The 16,933-nt window shown below is 37.6% G+C and overlaps 1 protein-coding gene across 2 annotated transcripts; it reads right to left on the reverse strand.

The window, feature by feature from the left end:
• Nucleotides 1-3,732: 3,732 nt before the first annotated feature.
• On the reverse strand, nt 3,733-15,809 carry LOC130913468 (arrestin domain-containing protein 3-like). Of its 2 annotated transcripts, XM_057832115.1 has the most exons (6): nt 15,465-15,809; nt 11,843-11,903; nt 11,491-11,641; nt 8,803-8,899; nt 8,464-8,720; nt 3,733-6,520 (listed from the first exon to the last, which is right to left on the reverse strand). In XM_057832115.1, the coding sequence occupies exons 1-6, from the start codon at nt 15,724-15,726 to the stop codon at nt 6,269-6,271; spliced, it is 1,080 nt and encodes a 359-aa protein (XP_057688098.1). In that variant the 5' UTR covers nt 15,727-15,809; the 3' UTR covers nt 3,733-6,268. The 2 variants fall into 2 exon arrangements, with proteins under 2 accessions (XP_057688098.1, XP_057688099.1); XM_057832116.1 differs by lacking the exon at nt 8,803-8,899 and having other exon boundaries at nt 8,464-8,802.
• Between the last annotated feature and the right edge of the window lie 1,124 nt (nt 15,810-16,933).

Here is a 16,933-nt window from a genome sequence, read left to right on the forward strand (position 1 = left end):
ATTGAGGGGGAATTATTCAGAACAAGGAAAATGCGACGAAGAAAGCCGCAAAATGTCATTGTTTCAGTCTCGCCAATATTTTTGCAGGATATAATTTTTATAGAAGTATTTTTCCCCAATTGCTAAATAAATGGTATGGTCATGACAAATAACAGTCTTGTGCTAAATTAAATATGAAATAATAAAAATGCATTTATTCAGTACGACATGGCAAAATTACTCCATAATGGTCAAAACTGTCGACTTCACCTTTACTGTCGCACCTCCCGAACGATATTTTATTCCACCGTAGTTCGTCGTGCTTTTGTCATTTCCATGCTCCGGCTTCGAAGAATGTAAACAAACCAAGAGGCGTGAGAGCTAGCCGACATGCTAACCCAAACCGAGTGATGTTTCAAAGTCTTTGAAGCGAAAAATCACACAAAACTAGCCCGAATCATTTCACACAGTGGCGGGGTGGTCGGTTGTCTTCGCCGATCGGCAACCCGCCTGGCGGCGAGCAAGTTAGAGCCCGTCGTTCCCCTGCTGCGGGCAGAGGGCTCGTTTGCGGGGAAGCAGCTGGACAATGACCGGAGGAGGAGCGCCTAGCTGCCACATGGTCAACACGAATATGGTGTAAAATAATACTTTACTACACGGCGAAGACGTAAACAGTGAGAGGGTCATACGAGAGCGGCTGCAGTTGTTGTGCATTTAACATGGCAGGATGTGTCTGAAGAGAGCTTTTCTAGATGTCCGTCCGTTATTTAAAGAAAGCTTGTAGTGTTTACTTTGTAATAGCTGTATTCGCGGTCATTTTTAACACAAAGTTGCAATTTCTGATGGGTTGAAAATTTGACAGAACACTGGGCACACGAAGAGGGCAATAAACCGACTACAGAGGAGTGTGTGCAAACAAGCCGCCAGTAATCGGTCGAGTGGCATTCTCGGTGGAAAATCAGCTGCAAAATGCAAGCCACCTCCGTATTAAAATGTGTGCCATGATCCCAGTATTTGACATAATACAAAATACGATGTTTACTCACTTCCTCGTAAATCCAATGGTTCCACAGTAGTAGGGCTTGCTTTGGGATTATCTGCGGTGAATGGGAACCTTTTGAAACTCAAAAAGACTCACATGCCTTTCCCTGGTGCAGCAACAATTTTCTGCAGCCGTGTGGCTGGCGTAATGCGAAAAATAAACAAATTAAATCCGCAAAATCAGCTGAATCCGCAGTCCATCTGCATGCTATAGAGCAACTCTGTATTGTGAGATGCTGACTCGGATGACGTCACATTCGCATTCATCCTAAACCCGAGACTGAAGCCGGAAGTCACTCATTTTCATGGCGCGGGATTCAAAAATTATATCTAAAACGATCGCTTCCACACACATCCAAGCGGTCCATTTCATTCAGGAGCATAGAACACCACGTGAAATATGAAATAAACATGCTTTTTGGTGTCATACAGACAATCCTTTCTTGCTTTTGAGTTTGCATGCTGTCTACATTATGTTGGAGTCAAGTGAAAACTGCCCATAAATGAAATGAAGATGAAGAGTGTGAATAGTGTTGTTTGTAAACTGAAGTCATCTGGCACAGGCCAATTAATTACCGATGTTAGTACTGACATTTAGTGTGCTCTAGGTTTCACTGTTTATTGTTAATTGTGCTAACTGAAACAATGTAATTTAATGAATTTGTCCTTTTATCGTATAAAAGTTTCATATTTAAAGAAGTGTAAGATTTAAAACATTGTGTAATTTAAATGTTGGAGGAAAAAACATAAAATTCAAATTACATGAGATTAGCATTAGTACGAATTAGAGTTTTATTCGATTGAATAGATTTGTAGACAGTATTCCTTCTTTCATGCTGCTTATCCTCACGGGTGTTGCAGGGATGCTGGAGCCCGGACCTTTAACTTTTATGTTGTCTTTTGCAGTGGTGGATGAAGTATTTACTTTTCTTTTTTCTTTTTTCTTTTTTTTTTTTTACTTAAGTAAAGGTACAGATACAGGTTAAAAAAAATACTTAAGTAAAAGTACAAGTACCTAAGAAAAAAATTACTCAAGAAAAAGTACTTGCTGTAAAAAATAAAAGTATTTTCTCCCGATGCAAAAATGTGAGATATGTACGTATATAAAGGGGTTGGATAAAGTAATGGAGACACCTTAAACAAATCAACAAAAACTAATTTAATATGGTGTAGGTTCGCCTTTTGCGGCAATTACAGCCTCAATTCTCAGAGTCATTGATTCATACAACTTGTGAATTATTTCCAAAGGAATTTTAAGGCATTCTTCATTTAGAATACCCTCTAACTCTTGACGATGGGGGTGGAAATCGATGTGTTAATTAAATCTCTAACACTGATCATAAATGCTCAATAATGTCGAGGTCTGGGGATTGTCTGGGGATACGAAATGCTCAACTTCATTACAATGTTCCTCATGCCATTCTTTAACAATTATGTTCAAGGATTATGATACCAAAACGTTAGGTGTTTCCATTATTTTGTCCAACCCTGTATATACATACATACACACAGAGACCTGGGAACCAGAAAAGTAACTACTCAGTTGCTCAGTTGACTGCTCAGTTTTATTTTAAAGTTTATTTTCAAACTTTGCAGAATGAAAAAAAAAACAAGCAATAAAATTGACTGCAGCAACAAGCAATAAAATTGACTGCAGTCAAAAACTCCAAAATTTAGCTTAATGGCGGATTGAAAGAAACTATCAGGTGCATACCGCCACCTACTGTACCAGAGTGAAGTGTTTTTTTATTGGTCAATAGTTTACCCGCCTATCTTGCTTGTACTCGTGTTGCTGCCATCTAGTGCTCAATTACGGTATAGTTGCACAGGGTTTATTGATTGCGCCGGAGGCATGAAAACGAAACTATCAATTGATAATATGGGAAAAAAAACACAAAAAAACATGTAACGCAGGTGACAATATGAAAAGTAGTGGAGTAAAAGTACAGATACGTGCTGTAAAAGTAAAAAGTATCACTTCATGTTTGTACTCAAGTAAATAACAGATACACAAAAATGTACTAAAGTACAGTAACAAAGTACTTTTTCTTAGTTAGTTCCACCACTGGTCATTTGTGATAATGAAGAGATGCTGCTAAATGACATTTTATTGTGTCCATCACTGACAACAATTAAGTTCTATTCTTGTCCGTCTATTCTCTTCTATGGTCGGAACTCCTTGAACTGGTTGCAAGCCAATCGCAGGGCACGGAGACAACATTCACACCTATGGCTAATATGTAGAGTTAAAAAAAACCTACCATGTACTCTATAGTATGCTTTGGGTATCTAGGACAATAGGAGGAAACTGAAGTACCCGGAAAAAATAAAAGACACAGGAAGAACAAGCATATTTCACATAGGAAGGCCAGAGTCTGGGATTAAACACTTGGTCTCAGAATTGTGAAGCGTTAAGCAGACCAGTACGCCACCGTGTACAGTATTAGTGAATGTATTAGTTATATTAGGATTACTATATACAGTGGGACAAATAAGTATTTAGTCAACCACCAATTGTGCAAGTTCTCCAACTTGAAAAGATTAGAGAGGCCTGTAATTGTCAACATGGGTAAACCTCAACCATGAGAGACAGAATGTGGAAAAAAAAAAAAACAGAAAAACACATTGTTTGATTTTTAAAGAATTTCTTAAAAATCAAACAATGTGTTTTTCTGTTTTTTATACTTATTTTCCACTCTAATTTGTAAAATAATTTATTTACAAATTAGTGTGGAAAATAAGTATTTGGTCACCTACAAACAAGCAAGATTTCTGGCTGTCAAAGAGGTCTAACTTCTTCTAACGAGGTCTAACGAGGTCGAATTATTAGAAAATGGAAGACATACAAGACCACTGATAATCTCCCTCCATCTGGGGCTCCATGCAAGATCTCACCCTGTGGCGTCAAAATGATAACAAGAACGGTGAGGAAAAATCCCAGAACCACATGGGGGGAACTAGTGAATGACTTACAGAGAGCTGGGACCACAGTAACAAAGGCTACTATCAGTAACACAATGCGCCGCCAGGGACTCAAATCCTGCACTGCCAGACGTATCCCCCTGCGGAAGCCAGTACACGTCCAGGCCCGTCTGCGGTTCGCTAGAGAGCATTTGGATGATCCAGAAGAGGACTGGGAGAATGTGTTATGTTCAGATGAAACCAAAATCGAACTTTTTGGTAGAAACACAGGTTCTCTTGTTTGGAGGAGAAAGAATACTGAATTGCATCCGAAAAACACCATACCCACTGTGAAGCATGGGGGTGGAAACATCATGCTTTGGGGCTGTTTTTCTGCAAAGGGACCAGGATGACTGATCTGTGTAAAGGAAAGAATGAATGGGGCCATGTATCGAGAGATTTTGAGTGAAAATCTCCTTCCATCAGCTATGGCATTGAAGATGAGACGTGGCTGGGTCTTTCAGCATGACAATGATCCCAAACACAAAGCCAGGGCAACAAAGGAGTGGCTTCGTGAGAAGCATTTCAAGGTCCTGGAGTGGCCTAGCCAGTCTCCAGATCTCAACCCCATAGAAAATCTGTGGCGGGAGTTGAAAGTCCGTGTTGCCCAACAACAGCCCCAAAACATAACTGCTCTAGAGGAGATCTGCATGGAGGAATGGGCCAAAATACCAGCAACAGTGTGTGAAAAACTTGGGAAGAGTTACAGAAAACGTTTGGCCTCAGTTATTGCCAACAAAGGGTACATAACAAAGTATTGAGATGAACTTTTGGTATTGACCAAATACTTAATTTCCACCATGATTTGCAAATAAATTCTTTAAAAATCAAACAATGTGATTTTCTGTTTTTTTTTTTTTTCCACATTCTGTCTCTCATGTTTGAGGTTTACCCATGTTGACAATTACAGGTCTCTCTAATATTTTCAAGTGGGGGAACTTGCACAATTAGTGGTTGACTATTTTATATCTATATTATATATCTATTATATACCGTAATTTCCCGAATATAAGGCGCACCCGTGTATAATGCGCACCCCAAATTTACTTGTAAAATCTAGGGGAAATTATTGTACCCATTTATAACGCGCACCCTAATTTTAGCACCAATAAATAGAAGAATAAAAGAAAACAGAGTTCGTGTACAGATACAGAAATGTCATTTCACTGACTGGTGAAACACAGCACAAACATAGCACATTGGTAGTTCAAAACATTACCATAAACTGTCAATATTTATGGTAATAATATGATTTGACAACTTCTCCAATTTACCAGAATCTAGGAGAAAACAAAACAGATTGTGACTTTTCTTTTAAAGGCTGCTGTATAACTTGCATGTTTCATCATGATGAATAAATGTTTCTTCCATGGATTGATACGGTAAAATAAAAGTGGGGACTGAAGTCGGAAAACGGAAAAAGCGCATCGCTGTGGACTGTAACAAGAGGAACTATTGTTATTCGGGTTTGAGTTTCCCGAGGGACAGATATAGTTGATAGACACAGGAACTCTGCGTTGTGTTACGTTTGTTCTGGTCCGAGTTGCCAAGGAATAAACGTTGACTCAATTGAGTTCAAGAAACTAAATTCTGTGCTTTATGAAGAGTGAAAAAAGCAGAATTTAACACAGACAAAATAATTCGACCAATCAGTGTGGTATTACCGAAACAAAATGGTGACCTCATGTACCGTAATGGTTGGCAACGGATCGCCGCATACGTTTTCTTCAACACAACATGGCCGTGTTAATAAAAAAAAAAAAAAACATCTGTCTTTAGATATATATATAATATATATATTTCGCTCTCCATCCATGTACCCATGTATTATGCACACCCATGATTTTACAACTTGATTTTAGGAAAAAAAAGTGTGCGCTATATTCGGGAAATTACGGTACTTTTTGATTCTGTGATCAAGGTTTTAAAGAGAGAGTGGTGGCATTGTTGCTCCTGACCTCAAAGTCTCTGATGCGCCATCAGACGAGCAAACATTTTTGGGACTTGCAATATGAGAGGAGCACCATGTAGTGTAAATACACATTTTATGATCTCATGGAGCCGAGTTCCAAATAAATGGACTAGAATATCAAATTACCCAAGGGGCAACATGTCGTCTGAGAAAAGGAAGTGTTTTAAAACCCAGCAGTATGCCACTGGAGGCTGGCTTTAAAATTCTCACAACTCAAACATATCCAAGATACAGTTTTGAAATGTACGATAATAGCTTAGCATTTAATAAGTTGCTGTAGTGTGCCTAAACAAATCTGGAGAAAGTCATTGCTGATCACTGTTTACTACCATAATTCATCAAAGAAGGGTATATTCCATGATCTTCATAAGCAGGCGGTTGCTCGAAAGGTTGCGGTGTTGAAAAAGTATCCCAGGATGTTGGGTTTTGGTATCCGAATGATCCAAATTCGAATCCACCAGAAGCGGAAAGCATGTTTGCTGATACGGCAGATGCTTGAGAGACTGGAACAATGGTTATGGGAAATTTGATCTCTGGGTCTGAAGCGTACTTTACATCCAAATATACCTGTGGAAAATAAAACCAGTGTGAGAACTATAAACTTGATTAGAATCTTTGCAGGTTAAAATCAATTCTTAAGGCTATCAAGGTATTCTAGTGAGAAATGACCAGTGTTAGAGTGCTTTCTTTCAGTCGCATATCACAGGTATTGCTACAGGATAATGAGACATAACAGATAAAAACAGCCAGGAATAGCAAAGAGCTCAACATTACACTATTCTGAATTGGCCTTCTACCTGCCCTGACCTAAATCCTATTGAGCACACAGTACATGGAAGGAGCTGAAATATGGTATTTGACTTTGCCCATTTCAAATCTCAGAACTATGGAGCATTTCGCACCTTAAGCAAGAATCATACCACTAAACCAACGAGGTACCGATCTGATCAGGATAAGGAACGCTGAACGAAAAAATAATCATTCACACGCGTTACGTAAAGGGAACTGTTTGAAATGTTTCGAAATAAACTGGTGACCTCGAACTAAGGATAGAATTCAGCATGCCCGGCTGTCTGACTGTCAGAGAGCTCAAGTGGGCAACTTGGCAAGAAAAACAGGGTGCCTCTTGTTTCATGACAGAGTTTAATGACAACAAAAGCTCAAGACTTTGCAGCCATGTGTGTCAGACTCTGCCTGTTGTTGTCTTAATCCACACTACTTAGGCGCCAAGCGCTGTTCCACTGGCATGACAGGTCTGGCCCTGACTTAAAGTGTAACCAGAGCATGGGTTGTATTATTTTGACAATGAAAAAGGTGTGTTCTGTGGGAATATAGTTATGTAAAGCTTTTTTGAAAACAGATTAGTGTAGTAAGATTTTTTTGTGAAAAAAATGGACAATCCTGACATTATAGACCTTCTAATGACATTAAAAGATAACTAAAGGCAGTTGTTGGGGATACAAGAATGAATTGTACGCAAGCCCACTAGTGGAAATATGGTTGAATAGGCATTATACAATCGTTCATTAATGCTCAGAGAGCTGCTATGTTGCGCATTAGCCTCCCCTACTGTAGACCGAAATTAACGTAAGGCAAATCATGTATCACATTCTTTCAGGGTCTCGAAATCAATGTAAGGCAAACTCATGTATTACATTCTTTGAGTTTCTCTGCAGGTTTTAACAAGCCAAATGTAAGACTTTTTAAAGACCATATTCGATATAAGACCCATTTCACATCAATACCAGCAACAAAACATAAAAAAAGACTTGAAGGAAAATGACCAGGCAACACAGGTAGTCCTTTGTAGCTGTGTTATAGCGCCCTCAAAAATAAAAACATTTAAAAGCAAGATATAAGCTCATGCTAGTTCTAAATAAAAGCAACATAAATACATTATTAAGACCTTTCAAAATTGTATTTAAAACCTTTTGTGAGATTTTAGGATAACTTTAGACATTTTAAGGCCTTAAAGCAACACTAGGTAACTTTTCAACTTTCATAAAATACTTTCTTAACATTTGTAATGATATGTCGACTGAAAACTAGTCGAATGACACCTCTTTTATATCTTGAGGGTGTCTGTATCGCTTTCACCGGCACAAAATTATACAGTACAAAATCAAACGTTTCTGATTATCAACATTGCCATATGCTATTGTTTAGCCAACTGGATTCATTACCTCATCACTATTCATCCTTCACAGAGCCACTGGAAACAAATGTTGTGTAATCCATCTGCATGCAACTGGGAGATCATGATTTTACGACACTTTGTGCTGGTCCTTATGGGAAACGCAGTCTTCCATAAGGCAAAAAACTACCACTTTTGCCCACCTGTGTCGCTAAAATCGACCAAAACTGAAAAGTTACCCAGTGTTGCTTTAAATTCCAATTATTGGATTTAAGACTTAAAAAAAATATATTTTTTAACACCCCAGGGACACCCTGATTCTTGCAAAGAAAACATTTATTTTATTGATTATTTGATAACAAAAAAACTTGCCTACCCTGAGTCTGTACTCTACTTTGAGTATTTCACAGTTGAGGATGGACGGTTCCACATCCAGGGGAATTGTGATGACCCTGTTGACTGTTAGGCTGGCTGATGGAGGGATAGGCTCTCCCACCTCTTTAAGGAGGTCTTTCGTATCAAGTCTTCTCTTACCCTTTGCAAAGAAGCTGTGCTTTCTGTAGATGCAGTACTTGGGTTTGATTTCCCGAGAAGAGCTGTTCTGAATGTAAGCTATAATCTTCAAGCCCTCTCCTGTAACATATAGTAGCAGCATGGTCTCAGTATGCTCTAGAGGTTTAGGTTTGGGTTGGTCAATGTCACTGAGTAATCTCACCTGGGAAGAAACCAGATTTTTCTATTTTAACATCCATAGCCACAGTTCCCGAGTTGAACAAATGCATTTTTTTATCCTTAGATTCGTGTTGAGGTGTCTGAGGCAAAGAGAGAAGTACAGATTATTTATTTGCAACACGTTCAAACAAGCTCTCTCCATATGCACTGAGAAAACTGCCAATATACCATTTTTGAAATATTAAACAAGTCGTTAGAAGCCAATTATTGCATTGAGTGTTCATTTTAATCCGTTGTATGCTCATTAGTTAATGACAGCCCTAATAGAAGCGTGACTGGTATTGTTTTTGAGTCTGGGGATTGTGGGGGTCCATGTACAGTTCAGTCATCCAATTTTTATTCTTTTTTAATTTTGGAAAACAAAATATGAAATCAAATCTAATTCTGTTTGTTTTCACGTGTGTGAACCAAAAATAAGAAATGAATCATTTCCAGTTTCCCGATTAAAATTTGGTAATTCAATTACGGCAAACGAGCTGTAATATGTTTTTCCAATATAAGTTAATTTTTTTGTTGAGATACATAAAAACAAAAAGTGGAGTCAGGCTTGTTTTCCATAATTTGAAAAAAAAACAAAAAAAAAACGAATGGCTGAAAAGTACGCGGACCTCTCAGCTGGTTAGTCAGTCCAATAGAGTCGCACAACAACAGTTATGAAGTGCGGGGGTTCTTTGAAAGAATCCCTAGAACTGGCTTTTTTCTTTCTGTGTTTTAGTGCTGGGACACAGTACAACCATTGGACAGTCAGTAAGCACATTTCCGCACAGTCAGCCACGCCACCACTAGGCAGTTGACTGAATCAAAACATATTTTAAGTTATAATTAGGGCTGCCGCTATCTATTATTTTAGTAGTTGATTAATCGATGAACTAGTTAGTTTGAATAATCGAGTAATCGGATAAGGAACATGTCAAATAAATAAGGATCAATGTACAACAAAAGAAAAATTGGCTAACTTACATAGCAAAATTCCGCTAGCTTAAATGCTATAAAATGCTAACATTTTTTTTTTTTTTTACAATGCTCCTAACAAATGGTTAAGACAAATATTCCCACAAAAAAACGGCTAAATATACCTGTAAACTAAATTATGAAAGAATTAAAAAACAAGAGCTCAAACAAAAACTTAGCTTAGGTTGATCTGAACAGGGAGCAGTTGGATTGAGCCATGTGAAATGAGGCAGACCAGAGTGTAGTGCATCCAACCTAATCAATAAAACTAAATGCAAACACTTTCAAAATAAACCATAACAACGCCACTATAATTAAACAAATACTCGAAGCAACAAAATGTAATTCGAATATTTTTTTCTAATCGAATACTCGAGTTAATCAATTAATCATTGCAGCACTAGTTATAATGCATCACTACATGCTAGACTTATGTTAAGGGCCTCTTAATGCATAAAATGAAGTGTTTTTGCTCGACGGTTAATGTACCCTTAGAGCAGGGGTGGGCAAACTATTCCACAAAAGGCCGCAGTGGGTGCGGGTTTTTGTTCATACCCATCATGAGGACAGCCTTTCACCAATCTGGTTTCTTACAAGTGCAATCAGTTGATTGCAGTCAGGTGCTTCTTGTTTCCACTGAAACCTCATTGGTTAAACTGTCTGTGCTGAATCAGTTGGAACAAAGACCAGGATCCACTGTGGCCCTCGAGGACCGGTTTGCCCACCCCTGCCTTTGAGCGTAAAGTTTAGGGCTGAACGATATTGGGAAAAACTGATATTGCAACTTTTTGGGGGCTCGCAATATATTGTGAGACATATTGCGATATTAAAATTAGAATAATTTTTACTCGAATGACTTGAATAGGTCCGTTTGGTTGGTTCACCGTGACCACACTGTATTCATATAATACCATTTAATCCAGGCTAAGGTGGTTCATCTGTGAATGATGAAGATTGCAGTATTTCAAAGGGATCCAAGAGGCCATATAAAAGCATCGTATAACATGTAAAAGCATAGTATAAGAACAACAATAAAAGCAGCTCGCCTGCAAACTCAGTAGAACATTTTACGGCACAAAATGAAGCGCAAGCTGCGTGAGAGAATTTCGGGGCAATCGCTCCCACCTCAAACCGGCAGATCTACATCTCCAATACCCAAAAAGCAAAAAACGTCAATGTTGTTCGATGAACGCGACGCGCGGAGGAAACTCCTCATGAATATCCTGCAAACAGATCCTGTCAAGTCACCAGTGGTTCCTTTGGAACCGCAGCCATCTTCAGTGAACACTAGTATTTAGACCAACGCCTCAGCGGGATCTCCCCAACGTAACGTACGACGCGACCAGCGTGGCCAAGGGGTCTAACAGCGGCTGACGTCAGCGCCTTTGAAGAGCAGGTCGAAAAAGGCCTCGACTATGTGGAAAATAAAAACAACAACTCATCGCAACAAGATTTCTGCTTTGTAAAAGATTGCTGCTTTTATGAAGCCTAACAAAAGTTTGTGTTTTCAAAATAATAAGTAAGTAAATAAAACAATTGCACGTCTTGGGATGGGACTATTGCGCATGCACGCATGAAAGAAGTGTGAAAGAAAAATTGGTTTGCCTTACACCTTTGTGACTTTAGCACAAAGGAAAATATAGTGAACTGTCAGTAGCATGATTAATTTATGCGTGTAAACATCTGCATTAGAACAGATCGGTCATGTAACTGAACTTACCATTAGTTCATTCAACGAGTTAGGGACTGCTTTTGTCACAAAGGGAATCTTGATGGTATCTTTTGTGCTTAACCTCATGGATCTACTCAGCCTGGTCTCCAGCAGGTACACAACTTTACCAACTGAACCGGTGAAGGAGGAGGGCATTTCCCTAATGGAGACCATAGGAACATCATGACTTTCATATACTCTATCCAATGACATCTTTTTGTCTAGATGGGAGTTGTATTGCTGTTCTTTTAACATTATTGATTGAGTTATTCATGTATTTGTTCATCTTTTTTTTTTTTTGCATATTCAAAACTCATGATAATTAATAGTGGGTCAATCCCAGGGCTACAATATTACTTACTGCAAAGGGAACTGAAAGTTGAAGGAGAAGACATGCGATCCTGGGGGAAGTAAATCACTGCCTGAAAAACACAATACATACCGTTATTGCTGAGCGATATAAATTGGGAACACACTTGCTAAATATGAATCGTTAAATTTTTCTTCAATTATTTAATTTATCATTGGTTCATTACTGGCTATGTATGCTGACCATGAGGATGTAATGCGTTCAACAGCAATAGCATGCAGCAGTCCCTAATTGTCACTGTAGCAACAAACCAGGGATGCGATAAATCACCACAACCTACAAACTCATGGTAGAAAAATAAAAAATTTAAGGATTTTTCAAAATAAGTTTTAAGGAGGTGTGTTTTTGCATTGTGCAATGGATCAATGTAATGTGATTTCATGTCATACAGTACACATTTATAACGTCTTAACCAGATTATTTTTCTTAAATCTAGTCGAATAACTTTCTCCATCTGGTTTTGAGATAACAGATTAATGCGTCAGATTATTCCATTTACTTAAGTAAATATTTAGTGCTGCAACGATTATTCGATTAACTCGAGTATTCGATTAGAAAAAAAGATTTGAATTAAATGTTGCTGCTTCGAGTATTCGTTTAATTAAAGTGGCATTGTAATGGTTTATTTTGAAAGTGTTTGCATTTAGTTTTATTGATTTTGGTGGCTACACTGCCCTTTAGACTGCTTCATTTCACATGGCTGAATCCTGCTCCATGTTAAGACCAACATAAGTTTTTGTTTGAGCTAATGTTTTTTTTTAATGCATTTGTGATTTAGTTTATAGGTAAATATATTTATTTGTTAAGAGCATTGTTAAAAAAAACAAAAAAACATTAGCATTTTATAGCATTTAAGCTAGCGGACTTTTGCTATGTCAGTTAGCCAATTGTTCTTATGTTGTACAGAGATCCAATTTTTTTTTTTTATACTGTTTGAGGCTCAGCTCGGATATTTTAATTTTTTATTTTCCTTATCCGATTACTCGATTATTCGAACTAACTAGTTCATTGATTAATCGACCACTAAAATAATTGATAGCTGCAGCCCTAGATACAGTGGTACCTCTACATACGAAGTTAATCCGTTCCAGGACCTTGTTTGTAAATCGAAATGGTCGTATGTCGAGCAGGATTTTCCCATAGGAATACATTATAATTCCATTAATTCGTTCCACAGCCAAAAAACCTTCACTAAATCCTTAAAAAATACTGCTGGTACTATTACAAATGGCAATTACACATAGCAAAACAAATACATTATAAATCAAAATCGGAATAATAATAATAATAATAATTCCTGTATTAATGTAACGAATCGGGTTCTAATGTGGCGGACGTTTTTTGCTGACCCTGAACGCACCGCGGGGCTGACGTGCCAGAGACAGACCGGTGAGCTTGAGTTTCACTTTCACTTTGAATGTTTTCTTGAGAACACCGTCAATTGCGGCAGACAGAAGGTGTTTTTGTTTTGAATAAGTTGTGAAATAAATGATAAAAACGTGGCGAAGTTGGCGATTTCTCTGGAGATGTTACCACAATAAGAATTGTCAGCTTAACTTATAAAGACTGGCGAACGATGGTCGGAGGAGGACCGTGGAGATGTATTGTTGAGCCATTTCACGGATGCCCACCCTACGCTCATATTTTTCTGTGATTTGCATCTTCATTTAGAAGGTAAGCGTCAACTTTTTCCTTGTTTCACCACCTGTACCAACCTTTTCTGAAACCAGTGTTGATTTGTCACACAAGAAAATCCGCCGTGCATTCGTCTGCGGTGCTGCCATTGTCGTCGTATTTCGAGCATGTCGTCGGATGTAGAAACAAATGGCGAGTCAAATTTTACGTCGGATGTCGAAAAGTTCGTGTGTCGAAGCGATTGTATGTAGAGGTACCACTGTATTACTATTTGTTCTTATTAAGCCCATACATGTAAAAGTTGGTCATTTTTCACCCAAACAAAAGAAAAAAAATGCTTTTAAATAATGTTTTCAACAATAGCTATTGTTAAATTAAGAACATTTGACATTTCAAAGCTTTTTTTTATAGGTTAAATATACTAATTTATTGCTGAAACTAAGTCTTAAACTTATTTTTTCAGATAAAGCTGTTTTTGTTTTTTCAAGAAATCGACTAAAATTTACTTGAAGCACTGGCAGACAATTTCATTTATTTCCAGGGGTGAAAGTGGGCCTGAACGGTCAGGAACGCAGTTACGGTATAAGATTCAGGGCCAGAACGCAGTTCTGGTATAAGATTCAGGGCCGGAATCCTGTTCCAATACACGGTGCTTTGATTCCAAAAATATGACGGCAACTGTCAAAACACTATGTAAAAAAAATAAACAAATGCTACGCTGCCACACATGAATTTCATCTCAAAGAAGAAAACGTTCTGCCAACATCAGATTTACATACACAAGTGTTAACACCAAGCATAATAAAGTGCTTGTGTAGCGTAATCCGTTTACACAAATATTCATTATTTATTTTATTCCACGGACGGCATGGAGGTTTCCTCAGCCGTTGCAGTTATCTGCGTCTGACGATGATGAGTCACGTCAATGTGCGAATGCACACAGCAAAGCAAAACGCCTGGACTCATTTATCCGTTCAGTTGGCTGACATACTGACATGTGATCAGCAGAGATAGTTAGCTCTGATTGGTTCAAATGTGCATTTTTTTGTGAAACGGCAAAAAAAAAAAGAAAAAAAAAAAGAAAAAAAAGGTTGTTGAATTGATGCAACAAAAAAAGGGCTATGCAACATAAAATGGATCAAATCTTTAAAAGCAAGGAAAGAGTTGAGGATGTTTATTTATCATATTTAGTTTGATTTGCTCTGATGGGAAGGTTCAAAATTTCTTAGCTGTCAATGTGCACTTTGGACTTATATTTGTTCATTTAGTATGTTAGGCTACTTATTCATTTGCTTATGATTTGCTTATGAATATATATTCAAAATATATTCCATTTAACTCTGCAAAATATAAGTCATTTGTAATTATTTTTCTGAATGTATGTTACGTATATCTTAATTTTTAAAAATAAATAAATAAATAAAAAGTAAACGTTTGCATTAACTCCAATTTTAATGTACATCCTATGTTCTTAAGTAGTTAAAATTGAGATTTGGCATTTAGTATGTGAGGAATTGAGGGAAAATAAAAATTAGGAGATGGAGGTTGGGGTTATTGCTGTTTTTGTTAACTTTTATTTTGCAAATCATTGAAAAAATACAATTTTGAATGAAAATCTGTTTTTGTATATGTTAAAGAAATAACTGCTAAAACAGTTTTCTTTGCATTTCAGTAGTTTCAGAGGGTTGAAATGCTAGCTACTTTCACTCCTGCTTATTTCTAGTAGGTTTACACTGAAAACAAGAATTTATTAGTTTCAAGTAGGCGTGTTTTTGCATAAGAGTAACTGAGATAAACGTGAACTAATGCGAAGGAAATACACGACTACAATTACACACCAAGAAAGCCCGAAACTGTGCCCCCAGGCTATAATTTTCAGTCAAATGCATTATAAATTATACCTTTTTGACTTGCTTTCAGGAATGCGTTTATTACAATGTCGATTCTCCCCCTCCCCTTCTCCATGCGAAACACTTACCAGTGGCGTTTCCCTCTTGGATAAAGTAATGTTTAATGCTGAAGTACTTGTTCTTGGAGTGATAAGTTACAGTAGTTTTGCCGTGTCTTTCGGTCCATAACACTTCGGCTTTGCCCTTGAATTTCACATAAAGCGATTCCACTTTGCACTCTTTGGTGACTTCCAAAATGACTTGTCCATTCACGAAGTCGCCGTTCGTAAATGTCCCTTTTTCGCTGGCATCGTTATACGTAACTTTCAGACTCTTTACCGTGCTCGGCATTATTATAATAAAGACAAAACGTCCGTTAGTTGTCAGGCGTATTATCTCCCAATCGACCGTGTTGGAAAACCCTTCCGGAATGGGCGAGCGAGTCTAAAGCCCGTGGCGAGTGGCGAGTGCACATTTACTCCCACCCACTATTTCTTCAACTCACCCCCTCATGTAATGTATGTAATGCATCAACGTCCATTTTATTTCAACCGGTTTCCTCAATGTGTAATGCTTCAATGCTCTTATAAGATTTAAAGACCTCCCCAGATCTACTGTGTACACTGCGAATTTGTCACGTTTTAATCAGATTATTTCTCTTAAATCTAGTCACATAAATTCCTCCATCTTGTTTTGAATGTTAAAGACTAGCTAACAGATTAATGTGTAAAATTACCGTAATTTTTACTCTATAAGGCGCACCTGACCAGGGCCGTTCCTGACCAATTTGGTACCCTAGGCAACATATTTGTTGCCCCCCATTTTCACCACATATATTTAAACACTCACACTGAAAAAGCACGTTATCTCTTTGTAATTTATTTTATAAAAAAAGACAACGAACAAGTGCAGAAATTAAAAGAAAAATGCTCTAATAACTATTCAAAAGCACCAATAAAAACACTTCAAAAACAAATGCAAAAATAAATTACAATTGTTATTACAATATGATTAACACCCACCAACACAAACCTATATAAAGACACACAGAACACTTTAAAATGCAACTTTTTTTTTTCCAAGTTGACATATAACCTTACTCACTATGTCTTACTGATGCAAAAGCATCTGTTGCACTTTCATATGACAGTTGTTTTGGAAGGTGCAGTTTGTCCAAATTTCTCAAAAATTGGAGGGCGAGTAAATTTAACTGAAACTAATCAACAGCTAGCTGAATACTGAAAATATTTCTAAAACAACAGCCTGGCTAATGATTTAGTATAATTTTGCTTTAGCGCTAAGTCATATAAACTCTATGTAAATAACCGTTAGCTTGCAGTTGCGCTAAATCTACGTGCTTATGCTGTTGAAAAAAATAATCACAACAAACCTCTGTTTTTCTTCACGTTTATGGTGTCTTCTTTCTTTTTCTTCCGATCCGAGGGCTTTTATCTTTTCATGAAGTTGACTTGTCACCGTAACGTCGCTCAATTGCGGAGGCTAAAAATAGCACCTTCAGGTAGCTCGCTCGTCTGCTGGGTGGTGAGTGAGACTAGGG

Source organism: Corythoichthys intestinalis, chromosome 3 (assembly GCF_030265065.1).
Source record: "Corythoichthys intestinalis isolate RoL2023-P3 chromosome 3, ASM3026506v1, whole genome shotgun sequence".
NCBI lineage: Eukaryota > Metazoa > Chordata > Actinopteri > Syngnathiformes > Syngnathidae > Corythoichthys > Corythoichthys intestinalis.